We start from the raw sequence: 24,891 nt of genomic DNA on the forward strand, positions 1-24,891 counted from the left end.
TTTTTAGTGAGGTCAGCTCTAAATAACGATCCCCTTAAAGCATCAGCGCCGAAAACCCACGATGGAAATGATGTGCGTTACAGAGGTGATCAAAATACTACTACAAGGCTTTGAAAATGCCAAGCTGAAACCCTGCTTTTTCCCAGACTTGCTGCTCAGAAAATGCCTTTTTTAAACAGTATCCCTAGCCGCCAGTTACAGGAAAGCAGGAAAGAGTTGTTTGCCCCCCAACAAAAATATAACAAAAGTCGGGCAACCCGGCAAGCATGAGAAAAACCATGATTGAAAACTGGAGTAAAAGTGAAACTGGAAACAGGAGGATTAAGCTGTGGCATCATTACAGCAATAAGAAACACTGGCCTGTTTTTGCTCTTTTTTCGCTCACTGGTTGCCAGATTCCTGATTTCCCCACCAAATTAGAATAGTTTGTCTGATTTCTGCTGTTCTTTCTAAATGAATCACAGCTCTTAATACTTGGGTTTTAGATTTCAGATTTCAGAATAGGAGAAAAAATAAAACTTTGTGAGTGAAGATTAAAATCATTAGTGGATTGTCTATAGTAAAATGCATCAACAATTTCTATCAAGAATTGGAATTTTCTGGATGCTAGCATGATTTCTAGTAGGATATAAAAGAAACTGTGCTACCTTTATTGCTGGATGCACTGTAATAGTTTGCATCAGTATCACATGGATAAGCAATTTATGCACATATAGAAAGGAATTCAAATGATGAATGTTATGAAATGTATAATATATAATCTTATGTCATCACTTAGGTCATTGTTCATTTGTATCATCAGACTAATAAAAGGCAACTAAAGTATAAAGTATAAAATACTGAGTTTAAACAAAAGAAAATCAAGGCGTTTTCAGTAGGCCCAATTGTCAATATGGGAACTGTGGACAGATGCTGATATCTGAAATTCTTAAATTTGTCATATCACATATGAGTACAGATAAACATGTATAAATGATAGAAACTGGGACTGGTTATAAACACAGTTCAATAAATACGTCAAATATCTAATCAACTCATTGATCAAATCTAAATGTCTGAGAAAAGTCAGGGTTTTTTTTCTAAGCAAACATTGTCAATATGTTGATACTAACATGATGCTGATATCATCATGCACCTGTCATTTTCTATTTAGTTTGTTTGTATTTTAAATGTATGTTAATAAAAGTGCCTGCACATGCCTCTTTCCATTCTACTTTATTTAGATACCATTGCGAGATTTTCAGATTTAAAGAAAAACGTCCATCTGATGATGCATCTTAAAAGAGGGAGGAACGTTTGACAAACTGCAAGCACACAGGAAATCTGGAAGTTGTTCTGTGCTTATATTTATTTGAGTCTATGTGACTATGGTAGCAGTCATGCTATTTTTATTATCATGGGGGATTTCAGTATTTAAACAGAGAGACAAAAACAAACAACATAGAAAATTGTGAATTCTCTCGAAAAGATGAGGAATGCAGTGTTGTACTACAGAATATCGCAGGACGTGCTAAATAGCATAGAGTGCTAGTTTTAGGCTGGAAGTCTGCTGGAAATAGCTGCTTTTCGGTTTGATACTCAAAGATTAAAGCTAATACAAACACTGTGCTAGTTCTGCTCAATGCCTAGCGGTTCCCTCTCTCCAATCTGAAAAAAAAAATCCTTTTCTGTTCTACCTTGTAACATCCCCCCTTTGTTATTTTGCTGTGTGTGTGATCCTGAAGGAGACCGAAGAAGAAGTATTGCGCATAGCAAGCCAGCTGGGACACATAAGCATTCAAATCCACTTACCGTCAGCCACTTACAGAGTGTTTTGCCTCCAAATCTCTAATGCACTCTAATGATCCTAGATAATATATTTATTTGCGGCTTGAGCTGCGTTTCTCTCACGCCTCCCGATCTTTCTTCTCCAGCACTGGCTTGTACTGGACGTGTTGGATTAATGCATTAAGCTTGTCCCTATAGTAGTTCTCCCAGACTTTTCAGCGCGGCGGATGAGAAAGCTCAGGTAGCACCTGTCAGCAAACGAAACGAACGCACGTCGACAGCTATTCAATTCCAGACGTAGAGAGCAGTCCTTTCATCCCACGCTGGCTCCTCAAAAAAACAAGTAGGCCTCATCATTATTCTTAGGAGGAAGACTTTTTTCCACACACTCTTCAAATTAGGGGATAGGATTAAGAGCAAGTTCTTAAATGTAAGCTCTCAGAACTTGTGATCAAGATTCTCAATTAGGGCTCCGACGCAGACCTTCAGAGCTTCAGCATTTCAGAAACACTCGCTGGTTACTTAGGCCTGTCAGACAGGGGGGGCTTTCACTCATTCAGCCTTTCTGTGCAGACTAGAGTTTAGACCCTTTCATACTGCATCAGAAAGCTGCTATTTCTGCCTATTTGGAATCACTCTTGTATTCATCATTCTGATCATTTGATGATATGAGCCATTAAAAGGTCAATTAGTCGATTTCCCTTCCTTTTCTTACTAATTCAAATGCACTCTGAAATATGTAGAATATTACATTTTAGCAAAGTCATCAGGACACAAGCCTTAGGTGCCTGAAACAAATGGACCGAATTGACCCTTCTTGGACTGGATCTGTGTCTTTACACTGACATCCTGTCAGTCTGAATGAGACACTCCTCAACACCCCATTAACCCACCCCCATTTCCTCAACACCTTATTAACCCACTCCCATTTCCTCAACACCTTATTAACCCACTCCCATTTCCTCAACACCCCATTAATCCACCCCCATTTCCTCAACACCTTATTAACCCACTCCCATTTCCTCAACACCCCATTAATCCACCACAGCTACTCAACACCCCATTAATCCACCCCAGCTCCTCAACACCCCATTAATCCACCCCAGCTCCCCAATACCCCATTAATCCACCCCAGCTCCTCAACACCCCATTAATCCACCCCCATTTCCTCAACACCTTATTAACCCACTCCCATTTCCTCAACACCCCATAAATCCTCCCCAGCTCCTCAACACCCCATGAATCCACCCCCAGCTCCTCAACACCCCATTAATCCACCACATCTTCGTAACGCTCTATTACTCCACTCCATCTTCTAAACGGCCCATCACTCTTCTGCTCCCATCTCTTCAACACCCCCTTACTCCAACCTATTTCCTCAAAGCCATCTTATTCCAACCCATCTCTTCAACACCCCCTTACTCCAACCCATCTCCTCAAAGCCATCTTACTCCACCCCATCTCTTCAACACCCCCTTACTCCAACCCATTTCCTCAAAGCCATCTTATTCCAACCCATCTCTTCAACACCCCCTTACTCCAACCCATCTCTTTAAACCCATATTACTCCACCCCATCTCTTCAACACCCCCTTACTCCACCCCATCTCTCAAAAGGGAAAGTGTTGTTCCATTGTTGTTGTGTTCACCTATTTAACCACTAGAGGTTGTGTTTCTTGAATCTAAATAACAGACATTTTTCTCCTTTAATTTCTGTTGTCTGCGTTTCTGCGTTTATTTGTGATATTTGAAGAACATAGTCTAACAAAGATGAAAATGTATAGACGACTGTTTATTTGTGTTCAGTTTTATGTTGCTATTGTAATGTTACTCTGACAAAACAGGTCAATAATCAGCCCTTATTGATCTGAACTGCATGTATGGATGTGTGCGCACTCACTCAGAAACTGCAAAATCTAAAACTGCATAAAAACACAGCAGAGAAAAAAATATATAATTCAAGTCATATAAATAATAATACATTTATTTACAATGATTGGAATGTTGCAGTCATATTTCACATTACAGAAATCACCACACCATTCTTACTTACAATGCTTTGTACTACAAATATTCATAGTACTATAACTTTTTTATTGATGTTTTATTTATTTATTTACTTGAAACTACAGCAGTCTATCACATCAGTGTCCATTTGTTGGCAGACTTCTTTTTGCCACATAAATATAAAAAAACAGATGGTCTGGGCTGCTGTCTGGTACACTGCGAGCACTACTGTTGGGTCTATAGCTCTGTCATCTTTTTTAGTGATGTAAAGGGTGACAATTTAGATGCATTACACAGGCTATGATTCAAACACAGTACAGATAGGTTGAACTGCAGCTTATCAAAGGGTTTTTATTTAGAAATAGAAAACCACAGTAATTTCTATGCACTCTTCATTCCAGAGAAAAACAGTAAATGGAAGTGTTTTATGACTGACAGGAGACACTTAACCTGGGTGGTTGTGTTTTGGTTTGGTTTGGTTAGACAGACCTTTTCTGAAATACAAAACAATGTGGTTAAATAGCTATTTTTCATTGTCTTTTTAATATTATATAGTTTTTTTATATAATGTCTAAAGAAACAATGAATGAGCACATGTCCAAATACTTTTGTCCATATAGTGTATTATTGGTCAGGCCTGGGTACACTGACAAGGTATAGCCTGCATTTAGAAAATAATGTGGTTGTGGAGAACATGCTGGCACACAAAAAATGGATAGATGGATAATTGGAATGACTGGATGGATGGATGGATGGATGGATGGATGTTTGGATGGATGGATGATTGGATGAATGGATGGATGATTGGATGGATGACTGGATGGATGGATGGATGGATGGATGAATGATTAGATGGATGGATAGGTGGATGATTGGATGGATGGATGGATGGATGGATGGATGATTGGATGGATGGAGGGACGGATGATTGGATGACTGGATGGATGGATGGATTATAGATAACTGGATGGATGGATGGATGGATGGATGACTGGATGGATGGATTCAAAAGAGGTTAGACATGAAAAACAGACTTGATTAACAAGTTGAAATACACAATATGTCCTTCTAATGAATGCATTCAGCTGCTTTAAGTTGTACCCATTGCTGACACAGATGTGCAAATGCACATACACAGCTTGTCTAGTCCCTGTAGAGAAGTATTGCCAATGGAATAGGACTCTCTGGAGTAGCTAGACATGAACCTATTGACACCATGCCTAATGCCAGGCAAAGGCTACAGGGCTGTAAAGCCCCTAGCTGAATGTGGGTATGTCAGCCAAAAATACAGATTCTACACTGTCCTCTGGTGGAGTATAAATTTCAGACATTTGGTGGTTCTTCAGTATGAATGTATGGTGAACATTACAGAGAAGCTAGTTAGCAGTTTTACTTTCATGGCGATTTGTCCAGGTTGGGACAAATCTTCGGAGCTGTAGTTCAGGTCCTGCATGCTCTGAAATCTTCTCATGCACCTAGAGTCTCCCCTCCCTGCACTCTTGTGTCTCTCACTCTTGATCATGCTTGTGTTTTCCCAGCCCTGAAGGACAGCCGGTTTCAGCTGGTTAACTTCTCCGACAACGAGCTGCGCGTGTCGCTGTCCAACGTGACACTGTCGGACGAGGGACGGTACGTGTGCCAGCTCTACACGGACCCCCCGCAGGAGGCTTACGCAGACATCACCGTCCTGGGTACGCTTGAGCACCTTTCTGAATGCTAAAATCATGATTATTGATTTCCCTCATTGATCCTTTCAGTCAATTGAACCCGTCTAATTGAATCCCGCCATGACACAATATCAACCAATTACCCTCATGCCGTTTCCAATAACACGGGCAAAGAAAAGAGGAACAGATGTTGAGCTATTGATATTGGCGGTCCACTTTTGGCAGCCGAATCGACTGGATTCCTCTTAGATGTTGAAAAGACCTCATCGAGCGCTTATTTTTTTTCATGAAGTCAGCTTTTTTTGTGGGGCTTGCAGCCTCTAGTAGCTTTGGTGTTTGGAGGGTTATTATGGATTGTATTATTTTACACATCCTAGGGAGCTGAATGTAAGTGAGCATACTCCAAAATAACTTGATTGTTCCTAGATTTCTATGTTGTGTAGTGACTCTGTATAGTCACAGTATGGATAAGGAACTGCTGCCCACGTTAACATTACGTTTGATCATACATAGAAAAAAGGGGCATCTCACAGTGTCACCAGGAACGTGCTACAAGGCTGAATATGCCACCAGCACTTAGCATGGAAAACATGAAGGCTAAATATGGTGCAAACGCATGAACAGGCACACCAGGAATATACAAACATGCCCCTGTAAGGTCATAGCAAAGTAGAGGCTCGTCACATTACACATTGCCATTTGTTCGATGGATGTAGGCCAAGCGAGAAGATGGTAAACGAAAATACTTTCAAGGTCCAGAAGTGATTACTGCTTTCATAATTGTGGTGAAAAAAGGCTCCCTGATAGTGCCAGTAGATGATTGGAAGGCAATTCACTGGCACACTAAAATGAAGGTTTCAACCATCGTCTCATCTCGGCTGTGCTTAGAGATTATAAGATCTCTAGAGATTTGAGACTGAAGCTCAGAGCAGGTTCTTTCACCCATCAAACAGCTTGTTCAGAAAATTGTATACTTTTTTTTAGTAAGTACTTTACATCATTCAGTAACAAGTATACATTAAATAGAATTTTTTTGTCACTGTACAGCGAAATGTGTCCTCCGCATTTAACACACACACGTGTTAGGGGCAGTGAGTACAGACACTGGACTCCAGCGCCCAGGGAGCAGAGAGGGTAAAGGGCCTTGCTCAAGGGCCCAACAGTGGCAGCTTGCCAAGCCCGGGAATCGAACCCACAACCCTGTTATCGATATCCTGGCGCTCTAACCGCTCTAACCGCTGAGCCACCACTGCTCACTTACTTACTAGTACACTTACTACTTACTCACCACTTACTAGTACAGTAAGTTATTTAGTAAATACTATTAATGTTTTATAAATACTATAAAACATTCACTACTATGAAATATTCACTAAATACTACAGACTATTCAGTAACTACAATAAAAATATTCACTACATTAAAATATTCAATAAATAATGTAAATTACTTACTAAATACTATAAACTATTTAGTTTGTACAATAACAATATTCACTACACTAAAATATTCACTAAATACTGTAAACTATTCACTAAATACTATAAACTATTCAGTATGTACAATAAAAATATTCACTACTATAAATTATTCACTAAATACTATAAATTATTCAGTAACTACTAAGAATCTGATAATTATGTTGCTGTATGAGAAACATTAGTAATGTAATATGCCAGCATTTTTCAATCAGTAGTTTCAGTTTCTGTACAATAACATTGGATACCATTGATTAAGTTGATTAAACATTGGATATCAGTATGTATGGATATAGGTGTCAGACTAATATAAGCAAAAACTCCTGTATCAGTATCACTATCAGTAAAAGAAAAGAGGTACACTAAACAGTATGTTCAATTGGTTGTGGACACCCCTTCTAATAAACACATTTAGTTACTATTAGCATAAGCGCACACAGTTAGTCGAGAAGCCTGTAGAGAAGCACTGCCAATAGAATAGGACATACTGAACTCACTAAAACTCTTGTCGCTGAATGCAATCAAATCCAGTAGAAAGCAATCCCTGGACAGTAGAGGTCAGTTACTCCAACAAAAACAGTATCTTAACCTTTAATATTGGAAGAAACCATAAATGAGCAGGTATCTCAATACTTTTGTCCATGCAGTGTATCATGTCATCTCTACGTTAGATGCAATTCTCTGGACTTTAGAAAATCTATTAATTCCAAACTCACATATAACAGAATCTGATGGGCTAAAGCTGCTAAATTCTGTAAGTAAGTATAAAAACCACAGTCAGTAAACTCGTAAAAACGTTTTACACTGACACAGGTGTTACCAAATACTTGTCTTACAAAGTCAAAATGGTAATCTGTGCTAACGTACTGTGCAATACAGATACACCGCATTTAATTGAATGTTAATTTTGTGTTGTAAATTCACAATTGCATGCACTTGTGACGTAAACATGTGATTAAGAGCCGACATCTGCAGAAAATAAATGCAGTCTGCTTAAACAACTGCGATCCACTCCAATAATTGTGGGTCATTATGTAACAACGTTGGCAGGCCATGCTCAAAAATGCTAGATTCTTCCTTCAAACAGTTAACGAGACACTTAAGTTGATATTTGTTCATTGTACTTCCTAGGGTGTCTTTTTACAGCCGCTAGGCCAAACGCTCATCAGAGCAGATCTCGATGAAAGAGAATGTTGTGCAGCCGGCTTTAGATCCAGATAGAGATCCAACTGAAGGGAGCCCAAAAACCCATCTCTAATCCTGCTGCTGTTTACGTTCCTCTAGTTCCGCCAGGCAACCCAATCATCGAGTCCCGCGAGGACGTGGTGAGTGAAGGGAATGAGACTGAGATAACCTGCACCGCCATGGGCAGCAAGCCTGCCTCCTCCATCACGTGGATGAAAGGAGACCAAATCCTACAAGGTCAGCTTCACATTCACAATCACGATTCACTTCAGCTTCCTAAAACGATTCTTTTAAACCCATGTGATTCAGTGACTCAAAGTACTGATTCATGACTCATAGATTTGCACCGTAAAATCCCTGCTTTTCCAGGGGCCTAAGCAAAACGTGACCTGGGCCCCCCACCACCTACACTGCAGCTACATTCTCTACCAGAGTGACTTTCACATGCCTCCCTTATTTCCTCCTACAAGCATGTGCTGTAAATTGTGACACTCTAGTACCTATGTAAGTCCTCAGTTATGTCATTTTAAAAAAATCATAATGGCTTCAGTGGTTCTCTAGACACAGTTAACCTGACATTGGCTCTGCTGAGGTCACTAAAGTCTGACCTGCCCTGTGAAATTAAGATAGATTAGACAAGGCTACGTTTTCCCAGTCTTCAACTGCCCAGTTTTGGCGAGCCTGCACCTACTGCAGCCTCAGCTTTCTGTTCTTGGCTGAAAAAGGACTGGAACTCGACGTGGTCTTCTACTATTGCAGCCCTTCCATCTCAAAGTTTGGCTAGTTGTATATTCTGAGATGCCTTTCTGCTCACCACAATTCTCCAAATTAAGGTTATCATAGCCTTTCTACCCCCTCAGACCAGTCTGGCCATTCTTCCTTGACCTTTTTCATCAACCAGGCATTTCCATCCGGAGAACTGTGGCTCACTGGATGACTCTGGAGACTGTTGTGCTCTAGAAATACTCTAAACCAGCCAATCGTGCTACGGTCAGAATCAATGAGGTCACATTATTGCATCACATTCTGATGGTTGATGTGAACATTAGCTGAAGCTGCCGGCCCATATCTGCCTTACTTTATGCACTGCACTGTTGTCACATGCTTGGCTATGACGATTAGGTCATAGTTGTCTTTCTATTGTTCCTAATAAATTGTTCACTAACTCTTTGTTAACAACAACTTGTTGTGATGTACATGACATGGTCATAAATAAATACATAGGCCTATTTAAACACAATGTGCTCGTCAGCTCTTTAAGTATGCATAATGTGCTTAATAATTAGCTCTAAAATATATGACGTCATTCTTGCGAAGTGAGAGGGGGCCTTTGGCAGGTGAGGAGCCCTACTCAACTTGCGTGGGTAGTATACGAAGGACGAACCGGCCCTGGCAAACTGTTTCAACTGGTTTGCTGAAAAGACCCAGTTCAAAAGAATGATTCGTTTCTGAATCGGAAGTCACTAATCACACGCCACTGATGGCACTTTTGCGATTACACCCATCTCCCTTGTGCACAATGTGCAAGGAATGCGGCTCGATTCCATTCGGATAATCCTGTAATGATTTTTAATTACGTCTTAACAAGGCGGTGATGAGGTGGGGGGGAGCGTTCGCCATAAAGTGGCGAGAAGAATGGCGCTGCGTACAGAGCTCCGAGACGGGAATTTTTTTTCCCCTAGTGTTTTTTTCCCCCTTCTTTCTTCAGCGCTGCTTAAATAAGTGGCTTTGAACGAACTCCAGCTGTTTCCCTCCCACTCAGCCGCCGCGCTGCCTGCGTATTAGCTGACACCGGTTGAGGCCGTCGCAGACTGCGCGATAAAGGGAATCTGCAGGCTGGGTAATCTGCTCATGAATGCCTTTCTCCATTAAGACAGTGGGGAGGGTGCGCTGAGTAACACTCTAAGACTACCTGGTGGCAAGAAACACGCGAGGAGCGAACGCTTTCATGGTACGCGTCTCACGGAGCGAAATGAATGAAGCCGTCAGAGCTCCCGATTTTAAACGATGAGTCATGCAGGATCAGTGGCTTTCCACATCCTCCTAACTAATGTCAGGACTGACACAAAATGATGCTTAATCAGCAGCATGTGTCATTTGATGGTACCACAATTTGTCTTGGCGTGTTGGCGTACAGCTACCTTCTATATGCCTAATTGCCATACAGCTAGTTTCCATATCGCGCTAATGCCTATTGTAAGCGATCAGATTCAGTGCTCGTCTTTGACAGTAGTTACAGCCTCTTGAGTTCCATGTCCCCCGCAGAGAATCCGCAAGCCGGCAGATTGTTCGTTAGTGCTTTGCAAATTGCATTTTTTTCCCCCAAAACTCTTCAGAAACAGTGAGCAAAAGATACACAAAGCCCCCCCCCCCCCCCCCCCCCATTCCCAACACACACCTCCTTCTAGTGCTTTTGTTATTCTTTGCATGTCTCTTGAGCGAGCTGTGTTGTAGGTCAGTGCTAGGCTATAATTATTTCCCCACTTCATTAGGTCCAAGTAAACCATCATCCTCAGCACTGCAATTAGTTCTCTGCCCTTGGAGCTTCCAGATTGTCTTTAAAAGAAGGCAGCCTCGACAGCCAGTGGCTTGACGTGCTCCAGCTGACCCGGAGGCTCGGCTGAGTTTGGCTTCTTAACAGTCGTTTTGGCATCTTCGCCGATTGTGTGAGTTTAGCTGCCTTGAAGTTCAGACAGTTCAGTGTAAAACAGTGCGGTGCATGCTTCACACTGATAGCTACACTGCAGTTGTCAAACGTTTGGGGACATCTTGCCTCCTCCTTTTGAAATGTGAGTTCTTGCACCCTTGCTGTTCAATTAAGCAAGATAAGACACTCTCAAATAAGGGCTGTTTATAGAAAACAGCTATTACTAATACTCAAGACTTTATTTGCTTAGCCCTCCAATCACTGCTTAGCAGCTGCTGCTGCTATTTACCAGTATTTCGGTCATGGCCTATTTCCTGTGTGTATACTTTTGAATATGAAACAGTCACAGTCTTAAGATGGGCCTGGGAGACACCGCATAGCCCGACAGACTAAATGATGCAGTTTTTGAAAGGCAATAATGAAAAAAAAAAAGTTGAGTTGTTTAATTTGCAGTTTAGTTCGGAATTTGAAGTTAGCTTGAGTGGGTAATAAGCTAATAATAAGTCCCGTGAAAAGTGCATCTCAGTTTTACAATCCAAGCGCAATTTTAGCTGGCAACGCTAGGGCGTGTTCGCACCAGTACTTTTAGTCCAGTTAAATCAGACCCTGGTTTCACCCTTGGTGCGATTTGTTTGGGCAGGAGTGAATACAGTAATCACACTCGGATGTGGACCAAAAACAACCGCACCGAGACCCTTGAGAGGAGGTGGTCTCGGTCCCGTCCCACAAGAACCCTGGAGCTCTGGTTGTTTGTGGTAAGAACGTGATATGACCTCAAGCCGGCCCATCAGATCTGCCGTATTCCGCAAGTTTGAGCTAAATGGCTCCCATAGCCAGGTGTTGATAATTAATTACTACAGCTATGAACAAATGCCATCTCTGCTGTTGCTCCATGTTAAACTGCATGGAAATCACCACTGATCCAGAACACAGGATTGCCGTCTTCGTCTTCCTGTGTTTACTTTCTTGCTCCCGCCCCAGACACCTCTGACCAATCAGTGGAGAGAACGTTCTCACATGGTTTGTTGTAACATATTTTGGTGCTCTTTAATTTTTTTCCTGTGTAAAAAAAAAAAAAACAGACCAAGGGGAAAACACACCAACTTTACTCTTTAACTGATTCAGACCAAAGCTAACCAACTAGCAAGGTGTGAAAACCCTTAGTCCAATTCTTAATTTCTTGGAATAGGCATTAACGTAACATTTTAATTGCTTTTACCGTGACGTCTTTACAGTAACCTTACAGTAGAGCGAGTGAGTTAACTTATCCAGCTGAAGATTAGTACAGCAGCAAGGATGAGGTCTGTTCATTTATCTCCTTTCATACTGTGAGAATTTACTCAAGCCGTTTTTCTCCCTGTAGAGTTGCCATCAATTTAGTGGAATAATTGGTGGAATAATGAATAAAAGAATCAACAACCACCAATCAGCACACACTTTACCAAAAGCATTTTAGTGTTAAGGTCTTCCTTAATAAGCCGTAAATGCTTTTACTCAGTCTTTTAAATTGTTTATTGAAGTATGTGACGACACTGCAAGAAATGCTCAGATGTGGTTCAACAAGCCTATTTACAACCCTGTTATTTTGCCCTAAAATTATACTTGCTGGTTTCCCTTTTATGGTGGGCTTGAGAAAACCAAAAAGGACAAACTCTACTTTTATTGGCTGGTTTACGACACCATCAATGCTGACAGGAGCTACATAGTATACCATAGCCTAGCCTAGCCTAGCACTATAATAACATCATTGTAATTATTTCTTGGAACTATTCCCGAGTCTTATCGGATAGTGCTGCTACCCTATCAACATGGTAATCGGTTAACTAGCTAAAGTGATTGTAGCCAGTCGACTGAGCTGGCTTTAGCCTAGCATCCACACACTTTATTCATTCATTTGTTTATTTAAGAATTAGCTTTGTGCTAAGATGCCTTTAGGAAACTATCGCAGTGGCCTTGTGTGAGTAATTCAGTATTAAAAGCCTCAGTTATTTCAGTAAAACATGCTTTACTATTAAGCTATGTTGGTAGCTTTATTTGATGATAGTAATATTTCACATTAATATACCATATCATTTGGATAAATGCCAGTCTAATCATGTAATATGGAATGGCTTGTTGTAAGAGTCCTTGCTGTGTTCTGCTTGAAGGTCCTACCGTGGTTCAGGAGGTTGTGCTGTAGTTGGTGTTTTAAATTCTTAATCTTTGTGCCCATTTTTAACTCTGAGCACTTGCCCCTCTAAGGGTCTGTGCACAGCCCTTTTAAGTTAGACATTAAAAATTGAGCTGGGATGAAAAGCTTTTCATACGTCACAGAAAATGAACCAAACTGAGAATAGTAGCACGCAGCTGTATCTGATCTGGGTTTGGTCTAAAAAGCTCAGCTAGGAAATCCACCAAATTCCCAGGAGTGCAGTTGACAGTGTAGGCTACCTTCCAAGACAAAAGCAGGCCCAAAGTACCCGATGCTTCAAGACACTTATAGTTATGTCGTTTACTTGTGAACACTGTATTTACAGGCTTCATACATAGGGACTTCATAAAATCTGCATATGAATGTGTTATAGCATATTTGTAAATCAATGCTTGAGTGTTTATGAATGGCTTGTTCCAGATGACGTAATTATGAAGTAAGTGATGCTATATTGAAACAAGAGGCATTCGTTTCATTCATAAAACAGATTTACAGAAGTAACTGAAATGTATAAGTATGAATATGATTATTTGAGTATAAGTATGAGGACACCATATATAGTCTCATGCAAAAGTTTGGGCATCCCTGGTCAAATGACATGTGTTTTGTAAATAAGCTTGCATACTCTACACCCTTATTTATTTATTTGCATAATTTATAATATTGCTAAATAAATAAATAAATAAATAAAAATGCACCATATGCGATGTGTTTTATTTTTGTCCCCATCAGGTCATATTTAAGTTTGTTTCCTGAAAAAAAAAAGATTTGTTCCTTTATTTAAACAGAAAATAAACAGAATGTGGCATTCGCACAGGAGTACTCAAACTTTTGCATAACTCAGTGTGCATGTATTTCACCTTGAGATGAGAAGGTTTAATTTCTATTAGTACTTCTGCACCCAACAAAGACTTCCCACTCATTTCAGTTTTATACAATGTTTATATCACTGCTCTCCATTTTTGTCTGTTTTCTCCATGGTTTGACCCCTGTAGCTGCTCTGTACACACTGTAAACCAATAATCAGCTTTTATTCAGAGTTAAAAAAAAAAGTTTTGCCTTCTCCTGTAAAGTCCTCATTTTGGAGAGACGAGGATTTCACTGGACAGACACGTCATGCCTGTCCCTGTTTACTGTTTATGCCTTGTCAGTTTAAGCCCCTCCTGTTCATTAGTGTTCCCACCTGTGCCTCCTCTCTAGCCATGCCCCCTTGTTAATCCCAGGTGTTTCTCGTGTGTCCCTCGTTGTCCCTGTGTACAAGTACCCCTTTGTTTCAGCCTTCCTTTGTCTGGTCTTGTGCATGTGTATGATCATGTCGGTTTGCGGTGTTGTAGTTGTCTTTCTTGTTTCATTCTGTTTCTGTTTGTTATCTTTGTTGGTTTCAGTGTTTGGTTTGTTTCCTAGTTTGTATCTCATTTTGTTTTGTTTGTTTGGTTTTGTTTTCCTTGTTTTAATAAACACCTGCGTTTACGTCCATCTGTAAATTTCACAAAGGGACGTTTGGTATGTTGTTCATGTTTGCAGCCACATAACTCCCCATAATATCAAAACGGCATAATAACTGTATTAACTCACAGTATAATTACTTTTCATACTTTGATACTTAGGTTTAAAATTGAGTGCTCTGGTACTTAATTGTATCTATACTGTCAATCAAGCACATGATTTGTGTGCAGTACAAATATATCCGTTTAATCAGACACATGGAAAAACATGATAAACATCCATAGAACTGGTGGTGTTCTTAACTAAACATCTGATGCATCAAAACAGTGTTAGAAATGAAAAACAATATCTGGGTCATTACATCAGTTTACTTCATCTTGTCATTTTGGGATCAATGACATAAGCGCTACATTATTCAAGTATTGTTTTCTAAATAGCTTATTCAATGCTTATGCATATGCAATGAAGTCCTATGTAGGCAGTCTGTAAAGCACACAAGCAGTGCAGTTTTCTTGTTTTCCTTGTGTTAGGTACAAATACATCATACTGAAATTGTTTAACTCTTGATTTTATTTTATGAAAACAACAAAACGTAATCCAAACATAACAGAGTGAAACGGAAATGTACTACTGCTTTGGAGAACATTTTAACCTTAGAAAAGAAGTTTGTCTGGGGATTTTTGGTAAAGCTAATAGTTCTACTTAACTCTTAAAGAACCCTGTGTTGAATGTTTAAAGGGCTGTTTTCCTTGTTAAGATGTTCTTTACTATGGTAGAAACCTTGTTTGTTTATTAAATGGTTCTATATAGTATTAAAAATATATATTTTTCTACTGTTATATTAAAACCTTTGTATGTCCATGTTTTCCATGTGTTGGAAGCCTTGTGATAAATGGGCTAATAGAATGGCAACAGTGGCTCAGTAATTAGAGCACGGGGCTGTTGATCACAGGGTTGTGGGTTCAATACTTGCCTCTGCTAAGCTGCTACAGTTGGGTTCTTGATGCCCTTAATGGGGTGCCATAGTATCCCTGACCCTAGCTTTCCCCAGCTACCTGGGATATAATCAGAGAAAACCTGATCATACTAGTAGTTAACTTAAGAAATGTACCCACCTGTTGTGTTCATTTCTGGTCAAAAATTACTGGCCAATTACAGCTGATTACAAACCCATAATCATACATATGTGAGCAAGTTTTGAACTTCTATTTGCCATTTTCTGGCCTGTGTTTGTAACCATATTGTGCTATTTATCACAGACTTTTATCACGACGTTTCACAAGGATATTTGTTTTGAACCAACCTTTTTTTAGTAATGGCATAACATTCTAACATTTATATTACTTTATTAGCAAATATTGATCAACATTCATGTTTCCTTCAGTAAAATGCACTTTTCTAGTTGTTACAGTTTATTAGTGAACACCAGTAACAACTAGAAAAGTGTGTTTCCTGAAGAAAAAGCAGAATGATTTTGAAGCTTAAGTGGCTCTCCCTTCAGGTTGAGGCTGTTAAGAAGGTGCTAAGTGGTTGTTGCGGTACCCCATATGGTTGGTTGAGTGTTACTAGTGTATCTGTATAATATGTACACTACAAAGGTGCACAAACCTGTGCACCTCATTCGTTCCTATTGGAGAAGAGGATGTATAATAACCCCAAATCTCCAAATCAGACTGAACAGACTGTAGACCTATCTCAAAAACTGCAGACTGGGATATTCTTCTAAAAATAGTGTCCAACCTTGAAGAACAAGAACCTCTTGCTTCCATCCTGGATTCACCTTCACCTTCATCCACACCACAAACCTGCTGCACACATGCGTGAGATGTGGGTGTAGGAGAGGAACATCTGATGGATGGTCATGTCTTAATTTTATATACTTATATTAGTGTCACCTGTTCATTTCTAATGACCAATCACTAAGGATGTGCACAATTTAAATAAAATACAGTTTAATAAATTAATAAATAATGTTTTTTAGAGAGAAAACTTTAGTAAATTGGTCAAATTTGTTGGGAACACAATAAGAAGTAATGGCGGTTGGGGTATTGTCCCCAAACCGTTAACAGCCAGTATACGCAATACAGCATGTTGTAACCTATGTCCGAGCAGCACTGTATGAAAAGCCTCATGTGAACCTGCATCATTGTGCGCTGATGTGGTGCAACAGTAGTTATTGTGTCATGGTCAGTATAGCAGGCGTGACAGCGAGAAGACGTGTCTGCCACTTTAAATGAATGTAAGATTTGCTCGGAGGTGATGGATCATTTCTCAAAGACGTCTGTGGCGCCACGCTGGGACACGGAAGTTATTATCAGGCGGGTCAGGATAGAGCGAGTGCTCTTGTTTACGGGGCGCCATGTCATTCTCCTGTTTGCTCCCAGGTGAGGAGACGGTTGAGGAGACGTACGACAGGATGTTCACCGTCACCAGCCGACTCAGGCTCACCGTCTCCAAGGAGGACGATGGAGAGGCCGTCATCTGCATCATTGACCACCCGGCCGTGAAGGACTTCCAAGCACAGAAATACCTGGAAGTGCAATGTGAGTCATCCCTCAAACACACACACATACACACACACACACACACACACAGACACAGACAGTGGGCCAACTGTGTAACCAGTCACACAAACACACACTAGCTAGCTCCTGGCTGTTGATCCATATGGGGAAAATAGGCCTTTTTGATTGGATTGTTGCACTGGAAGAAAGGGTTCATGCCAAATAAGAAAGGGGAAAAAGACTTTTTCTGTTTGAAGATATTAACCTAGACAGAGCCTTGGGATTTGCTTTAATTAAAACAGGCTTTGTCTTGTTGTGACACGGTTTGATAATGCTATTCTCTAAATAGCGCCGTAATTGACTGTGATCAGTGTGCGTTATTACGGGCCATGGAAAGTCCCAGAAAGGTTGACCTACCCTTTTGTAATCTTTGTCGAATATTAATTTATTCAGACGGCTGACTATTCGGCCTGACCTTTGCAGAGAAAAAGACAGGAGGGATCAGCCTGACTGTAAAAAGCTTGACATTTTGACAAACACAGATAAAGGCGAAGAGAAAATAAAAACACTTTTACAGTACACTGCTATAAACAGGCTGCTGGAATTCAAGCCCCCCCCCCCCCCCCACCCGAGGGCTAAAGGTTTGTTTTAAAAAACATGTGTTGCTCTGCCTATGCCACACATACTGCTTTATTTATTTATTTATTTATTTTGTTATAAGACTCGGTTAATGATGGTGTGTATCATGCACTCTAATAAAATGAAGGGTTCTTTGAGCAATACCATAGAAGAACAATGTTTGGTTCCATAAAGCATAATTTTTTATAAGTGAGACATATATGTGGACACCTTTCTAAAGGTTTAAAGCCCCTGGGAACCCCCTGAGTACCTGAATTTCCTTCCTAATTAAGTAAATCTGACTCCTCAGAGACTCCTCAGACCCCCCAGTGTAAATGTACAAAGTATGTCTTATGAATATCTTCCCTATTAAAAGTCTAATAAATGTCTGCTGTATTTCACCAGTTTTGCTCTCCTCTCCATGTGGAATGGGCAGTTCTAAAAGTGGGTGAGGTTTACGTCAGCGTATCCCTGACCAATCACGGCCAACATGGTTCCTGGCGAGCTAAAGCTTGAGCTGCGACTGGGGGAGCAGCTGGCCCTTGTTCTACACCTAGGGCCGCTCCACTTTACTGCAGAATGTAGCGGCTGGGTCCGGGACGGACAGGATGTCACAAGTCAGCCGGGGAGAGCTGCTGTCTTCCGCCCACCCATAAGCCGCCCTACTGGCACAGCACGTAGCTGGCCAACCAATGCGGAAAAGCAGAGGGGTGCCGGACGGGAAGAACAGCCACTCCCCCAGCTGCGCCTCAAGCTTGTATCTCTAAATATGCTGGTAACTCAGTTACAGATATCAGAACCTCAGTAAAGCCTAAAGATCTGTGAAATCACAGCCCAGTAAAAAGTTTCAGAGAGGGCTGAGGAGTGTGTTTTGGATATTTTGTAAGGAGTGTTTGGTCATACTTCTGCTTTGTGACTTAAACTCCATGGGCTTTAAAGAAGTCATTGTAAAGGCTCCTTACCAATTTAAAAGGTTCTTCAGACTCACATGTCTTATATAAGAATGTTTCTTCACCGAACTAAAATTGGTTCTTCTATAGCACCAGTCAAAGAACCCATTGTATATTTTTCAGATTGAATAGGGGGGCTGGAAGGGAATTTGTTATGTAACTGCAGAAGGAAAAAGCTATGGGAACAAAGAGCCCTGCTTCACACTGTGTTGATAAAATACATAAAAATCCAGACAGTAAGCTAGCTCAGTAGCTCAGCACTTCTACACTAAGTGTGACATTAGCGTGTAAGTGTTAATGGAGTTTGATTCATTTGATTAAAGATGCTGTTTAATTGGGCTAACAGACTTTTAATGGTTCCACAATATGATCACTAGGAATGCCGCGTTTACAATAGAGAAGGAACATGGGCGCTCCCCTCCACTGCCCTGCTTAAATCCGGGCTCATGGATTCATATATGCAGTTGTTCTGTTCTCCAGATAAACCAGAGGTGAAGATTGTGGTGGAGTTTCCAGAGGGTCCCACGAGGGAAGGGGAGAACCTTGAGCTGACCTGCAAAGCCAAGGGCAAACCACAGTGAGTGTTCCCATTCATTTAACACTTCACCTCTTGTGTAAGAGTCCGAGCGGAAAGATCGATGTCAAGGCACATTTTAATGGATTTGGAATGGCTATATTAAGCCCAATCGACTGTCTGCTCCGGTTTTTATGGCTGTTTAACCGTGGTGTACTCCGTGACACTGTCTTCAGTGTGGAACCGTTGTGTTCAGCCCCAGATTTACTTAACTACTAAACTAGGATTTTGAATTGTCTGTAAACTGGCACAGATAATCATAGATTTTTTCAGACCTTTCTGAAGTGATTTGAGGTGAAATGGCTCACAATATCTACAATGCAAATCTAGCCATTTTATGTACTATCCAAAGGCACTAGTGAATGCAGATAATGGTAAAACAGTAGTAAGTCCATTTTCTTTAGGGCCTATTGTGCCATACAATGCCCTGGTAGCATCTCTAGTACCTCTGTGTGGATTTCTGCTTCAACAATTCAGAGTGTGTCACACTTTGGAATAAACTATACATGAGATTATTTAGCAATAGCCTTTTAAAATTAATTGGCAGCATACACCAATCAGCCATACCACTAATACTGCTGACAGGTGAGGTGAAAAAGAGTGATTTTCTCCCTCTACAGTGGCATCTGTCAAGGAGTGGATATATTAGGCAGCAAGTGAACAGTCAGTTCAGTCAAATACAAGAATCTGAGCCACTTTGACAAGAGACAAATTGTGATGTCTAGACGACTGGGTCAGAGCATCTCCAAAACATCAGGCAGGTCTTGTGGCGTTTTCCCCTTATGCAGTGGTCAGCACCTTTCTGAAGTGCCCATGACCCTGGTTTTAAAAAAGGAATGACTAGTGAACCATTGACAGGGTCATGGGCACCTAAGGCTCATTGATGTGATCCATTGAGATCCCACCTCACAACTTACAGGACTTAATAAAAAAGGATCTGCTGCTAATGTCTTGGTGGCCACAAGATGCCTTCAGAGGTCTTGTGGAGTCCATGATTTGAATGGTCATATCTACTCCAAATTAGGGTTTTATGTCTTATATACAATGTAAAAATAGATGAGATAATACAGTAAGGCACAGAGTAAAAGTGTAGTTGTATTAAATGCCCTGTATAGTATGTATTATTTACAAAAATATTAGATTGAGACTAAAGAAGAAAATACTTCAAATTCCCATCTCTCATATTTACTTGCATCTTTGATGCACTAGTGCTTACAATTGTGTGTGTACAAACTAGGGCTTTGGATACACACTACAAACACAAAGGCAGCAACGGCAGCGATTAGCTTCTCCATTTACACTCCATTCATTCACCCACTGCATTCCTGGCCTTAAAAAAACTCAACTTTGCATAGAGGTTGGGACAGCATAGTGGATAACACTTCTAGCCCCATGCTGTAGACTTTTGTTTTTGCATTTACATTTTAAATGAAGTAATGATCAGATTGAAAATCTAAATATAAAAATGCTGTTTTATTAATTTTTATTAATAAAAAAGTAAATGGGTGCCCATCACAGCTTGGCAATATGGCATTATTTTATTGTATCGTGATCAATTTTATTATCGTGATAGCAACATGCAAACAAACAGTGTAATTAGACTGGTTTAATTAGATGAAGAGCAGCAGATGTTGAATAAAATCACAGAATTCACTATAGGAGAGGATCTGTATAGTAGTTTTTAAGAATCTGTCACTAGTGATGTTTTTAGTCTTTGCTTACATGTATTGTGATAAATATCGTGTATTGTGAAAAAGGTCTTTAAATATCGTAATTCAGTATTTTTACCATATCGCCCAGCCCTAGTGCCCATGCATTAGTGTGGTCTGTAGCAGTTTAGGTATGGCTGCTGGTGTATTTCAGTGAGTAGAAAGTCTGAGGGCGATGTTTTTTTTTATTATTTCTGCAGCGAGGAAGCTGAATGAGTTCTCCTCGTTATCCACTCTCAGCCGGGATGTTGACACAGACATCTCTAAATTATCGTTGTGCTGTTTTACAGGCCTCATCAAATTAACTGGTTCAAAGTGGATGATGATGTTCCCTCCCACGCGGTGATTACAGGCTCTGATCTGTTCATCGAGAACCTCAACAAGTCCTACAACGGAACGTACCGCTGCGTGGCCTCCAACTTAGTGGGAGAAGCCTATGATGAATACATCCTGTATGTGTACGGTATGTATTCAGGTTTGCCTGCCTTCCATTTGGTCCTGTTTAAAAGCTTTAAAAAAAAAAAGAAAAGTTGTACAGACGCTACTGCTGCGTAATGATCCTTCCTTCTTCTGTCTGAATATCTCTGACTCATGCTCCGTGCTTGTGTTTCCACATTCATTTTCTACTTCAGGGGACAATGTTTCCCATTCTACGCCGTAACCTGTTTTTCTTGTATAAAAAGGACAATGAGGCAGAATTATTCAGTGCTTTTATATTCATACCAGACAGCTTTTGTTTTCTACACTCGTAGCCTTTCGACTACTGCAGTATGTTCTTCTGATTGGGCATATGGTCGGGCTGCACAGTGAGGGGTAAGAGCGACTTAGATTGATTGACTACTCGTTTACCTTGATAAATGGAGGTTCAGGAGCGGAAGTGCTGTCAAGTCAGTATTTGGGAAGGAAGGTATGAGTATTCTGATTTTCAACTCTAGGTCAGGTCAAATGTATTTTTATAGCACTTTTAACAACCTATTGTCACAAAGCAACATTACAGAAATCTAAAAATTAGACAAAAATAAACAAAACAAGCAAGCCATAGGGCAACAGTGGTAAGGAAAAAAAACTCACTTATACGCGACTAATAAATGGTATAAAGTCACCCTAACACCACATACACCCATTGTTCTGCTCAGGTGTATTGAAATAATCATTATTGTGCTTAACAGTAGTAATAGTAGTAGTAATGCTGAATCCATTCCATCATATATCCAAGTGTTGGTACATCAGGATGACACAGCAAGTAAAGTGGCCCAAATCCGATTCTCATCAAATCTACAGTTAATGATGTTCATATTATCTATTTAATGTGGCCTATAATCAGACATTCGTCTGAAAAGTTCACGCTCCTAAACTGACCTGCATTCGCAAAAGAGCAAAGCTTCACATGAAGACTCGGTTTCAGCTGCCAGCTGGGCTCATCGCGAGAATGTGCTCAAGCTTGCTGTACAAAGAGCATGTTATTCGGACACGGACGCTTCTTTGTTCTGCGTCCTTGGTTTCTTTACACTTAGTTTTAAAGCCTTGTATTTTCCTTTGTTGCAGCAGCAGCGCCCTCCCATGGCCGCAAACGTCCATTTCCTTAGACATGACATAAAACGCAGAGTGGCTGTTGCGATGTGTCGTCTAACGTTTTTTAACGAGACCAAATTATATGAGGTCTGTTACCTCACTGTCCCGCCACTGAAACCTTCCTTCAATGCGTCCATTTTCGCTTCTCCTTAGCTAATGTAGAGTTTGACTCAGATAACAGTCTCTTGAATTCCGATCAGGCTGAGATCAAGTTGTACTGTTGCGTATCGGATATGCATCAGATTTCAAATGAAAATGACCGATTCTGTGTGTTTTTGCTGTTCACACCAGACATATCACATCAGATTAGGGCCACTTTGACCTGCTGTGTGAATGTAGCCGTAATTTAAGGTGTAAAGTGTAGCGGATACCAGGAATGCTGGGTAGGCAACTAGTCTGGAAATATACAGTGCGATTATTTAAAAGATTGGGGTTGTAGTAATACATATATTGATTCTGATGTTTGGTTTGAGCAAAAATCTTATAAAATATATTACAAATAATTATAATTAAAAAATATATATTTTATTGCATTCTTCTTCAAAAATCAAAATATAAACACCAAACTATCATAAACACACAGATGAAAATTAGAACATTGTGCAAAATCTATGCCAAGTCTGGCTAAATTACATATTAACTGCAGGTAAGAAGCGTAGTTATGAAGGGCTTGGAGGGACCAATGTCCTCTGACTTGGAATTCACAGGCCCAATTTTCAAACCGAGTGTTAAAAAAAAAAGTCCTTCAATGCCACTAAAAACATATTATATGGTGTATTTTGTTTTGGGCACTTCTAGTTCTTGCATACTTTGTGCTACTCTGTCTTTATTTTCATCATAACTGAATAGAAATGGCTGCCACATCATATTTAAAGGTGTGTGTTGTCACTCATTCTGCCCCAGAAAAAGAAACAAATGATGTTCAAACAAATGATGTAAAAAGCCCAATATTGCCCTGACATTCATGCCCATGATGAATGTATGTAAACTGTCAACAACGAATAAAAACGCATGACATAATAATACAGGACACGGGCCCTCTAATGGAACATGTATGAATTTCACACAGGCTCACTCTACATCTCCTCTTGATCCGGTTTCTTTTTAAGGTCCATCTCTCATGCTGCCTAAACAATGTATTGTGCAGCTCCAGATAACGCCAGAACCATGTGTAGATGTGGGAGTGAGGCTGAGTCATATCTGGCAGCAGTCGTTGAGCATGACACTTCCATGACACCTCAACTTAAGCGGAAAATCACTGATCACACTCGCTCTTTCAAAAGAGGCTTCAGTTTCCCTTGTTCTCATCTACACGTGTAATTTTTCTTCTCTTGAAGTGATTTCAGAAAGCAGAACCTTGATTTGGTCTGAAAAAGACATGAGAATTTTAGAATCGTGCTCCTCAGATAAAGGGCGGTGAGGAGATATTCCGTATTAGCTGTTGGATTCAATTACGGCAGGTCCACTCTCCACAACATGGACAATTAGATTACCATGGCTTAATGCATATTTGTTGTTTCTCTTTAAAAGCCTTTGCTAGTTGCATTCCGCCTTAGGGAAGGCCAACACGGCTCACGTTTGTTGTAAACAAAGTAGTTGTGTCTCGTGGCGCATTTCGAAATCAATTTAGCGAGACAGCTGCAGAACATGACATACCTCCGAGGCGCTAACAAGCATGAAGACCTCTCGTAGGCTGATAATCCCAGACCCCGCGTATTCCTCTATGGCCTGTCGGCGTTGCTTTTACCTCGGCGCTACGGGGAGGGCTTGCTGTTTTTGTAGGCAGCGAGTGAAACAGTGACTATAACCGTTTGAGAAAATTCCCATCTCTCTTATTTACTTGCATGTCTGATGCACTAGTTCTTACAATTCAATATGGGCGTGCGTAAGGGGGCGCTGGGTACATTACAAACACAAAGGCAGAGACGGCAGCCATTGGTTTCTCCATTTACACTCCATTCATTCACCCACTGCATTCATGGCCTTAACAAAAGGGGTCTTACATGAGATTGAAATACAATGCACATCTTCCATTGCTGGCGCAGGAGAATTCTCACAGTGTCCCAACTTAAGCACTATTATGTCTGATTCCACGAGCCGGTGAGAATGGAGCGCATTATCATCACACGTCGATTTAGCTGAATTTTAAATGAACATCGGCTTCTTTGAATGGATGAATTGGTGAAGCAGTTGAGCAGTGTCGTTGGTGGGCTATGAATGGGGGTAAAGGGGTCAGTCTCAGTTCAAGCCTGTGTACCTGAAGTTACTTAGCTGTGTTCATAAATGAGGTCAATAAGCTAGTGGTACTCGGCCGCAAGTCCTACACTGATCTCTGAGGAGACCGATTTACCATATATGCACCTAGTAATACATAATTTTAACCTCCAGGGGAGCGGTGTAGGGTTACAAGCCCCCTCTAAATAATCATAATTCTTCCGTACAATTCCCTAATAATTAATAATAAGAATTCTTTGGTAATAAAATATAACCAAACTATTGGTTTTATTGTTAACGCTACTTTAATGTTGAAATAGCTAACACCACATCGTCTGTGGCTGTGGTGGATAGCTAGCTAGC

The 24,891-nt window shown here is 40.5% G+C and overlaps 1 protein-coding gene across 2 annotated transcripts in view; it reads left to right on the forward strand.

Moving 5' to 3' along the window:
- cadm1b (cell adhesion molecule 1b) overlaps positions 1–24,891 on the forward strand; it is a 256,172-nt gene that overhangs the window by 178,263 nt on the left and 53,018 nt on the right. For both annotated transcript variants that reach the window (XM_072692170.1, XM_072692171.1), the window contains exons 4-8: positions 5,312–5,464; positions 8,203–8,340; positions 16,772–16,930; positions 18,940–19,036; positions 21,033–21,205. In XM_072692170.1, coding sequence (XP_072548271.1) covers positions 5,312–5,464; positions 8,203–8,340; positions 16,772–16,930; positions 18,940–19,036; positions 21,033–21,205 — 720 coding nt within the window. The remainder of the gene's footprint in view (positions 1–5,311; positions 5,465–8,202; positions 8,341–16,771; positions 16,931–18,939; positions 19,037–21,032; positions 21,206–24,891) is intronic.

The sequence above is a fragment of the Salminus brasiliensis genome, chromosome 11 (genome assembly GCF_030463535.1).
Source record: "Salminus brasiliensis chromosome 11, fSalBra1.hap2, whole genome shotgun sequence".
Taxonomy (NCBI): domain Eukaryota; kingdom Metazoa; phylum Chordata; class Actinopteri; order Characiformes; family Bryconidae; genus Salminus; species Salminus brasiliensis.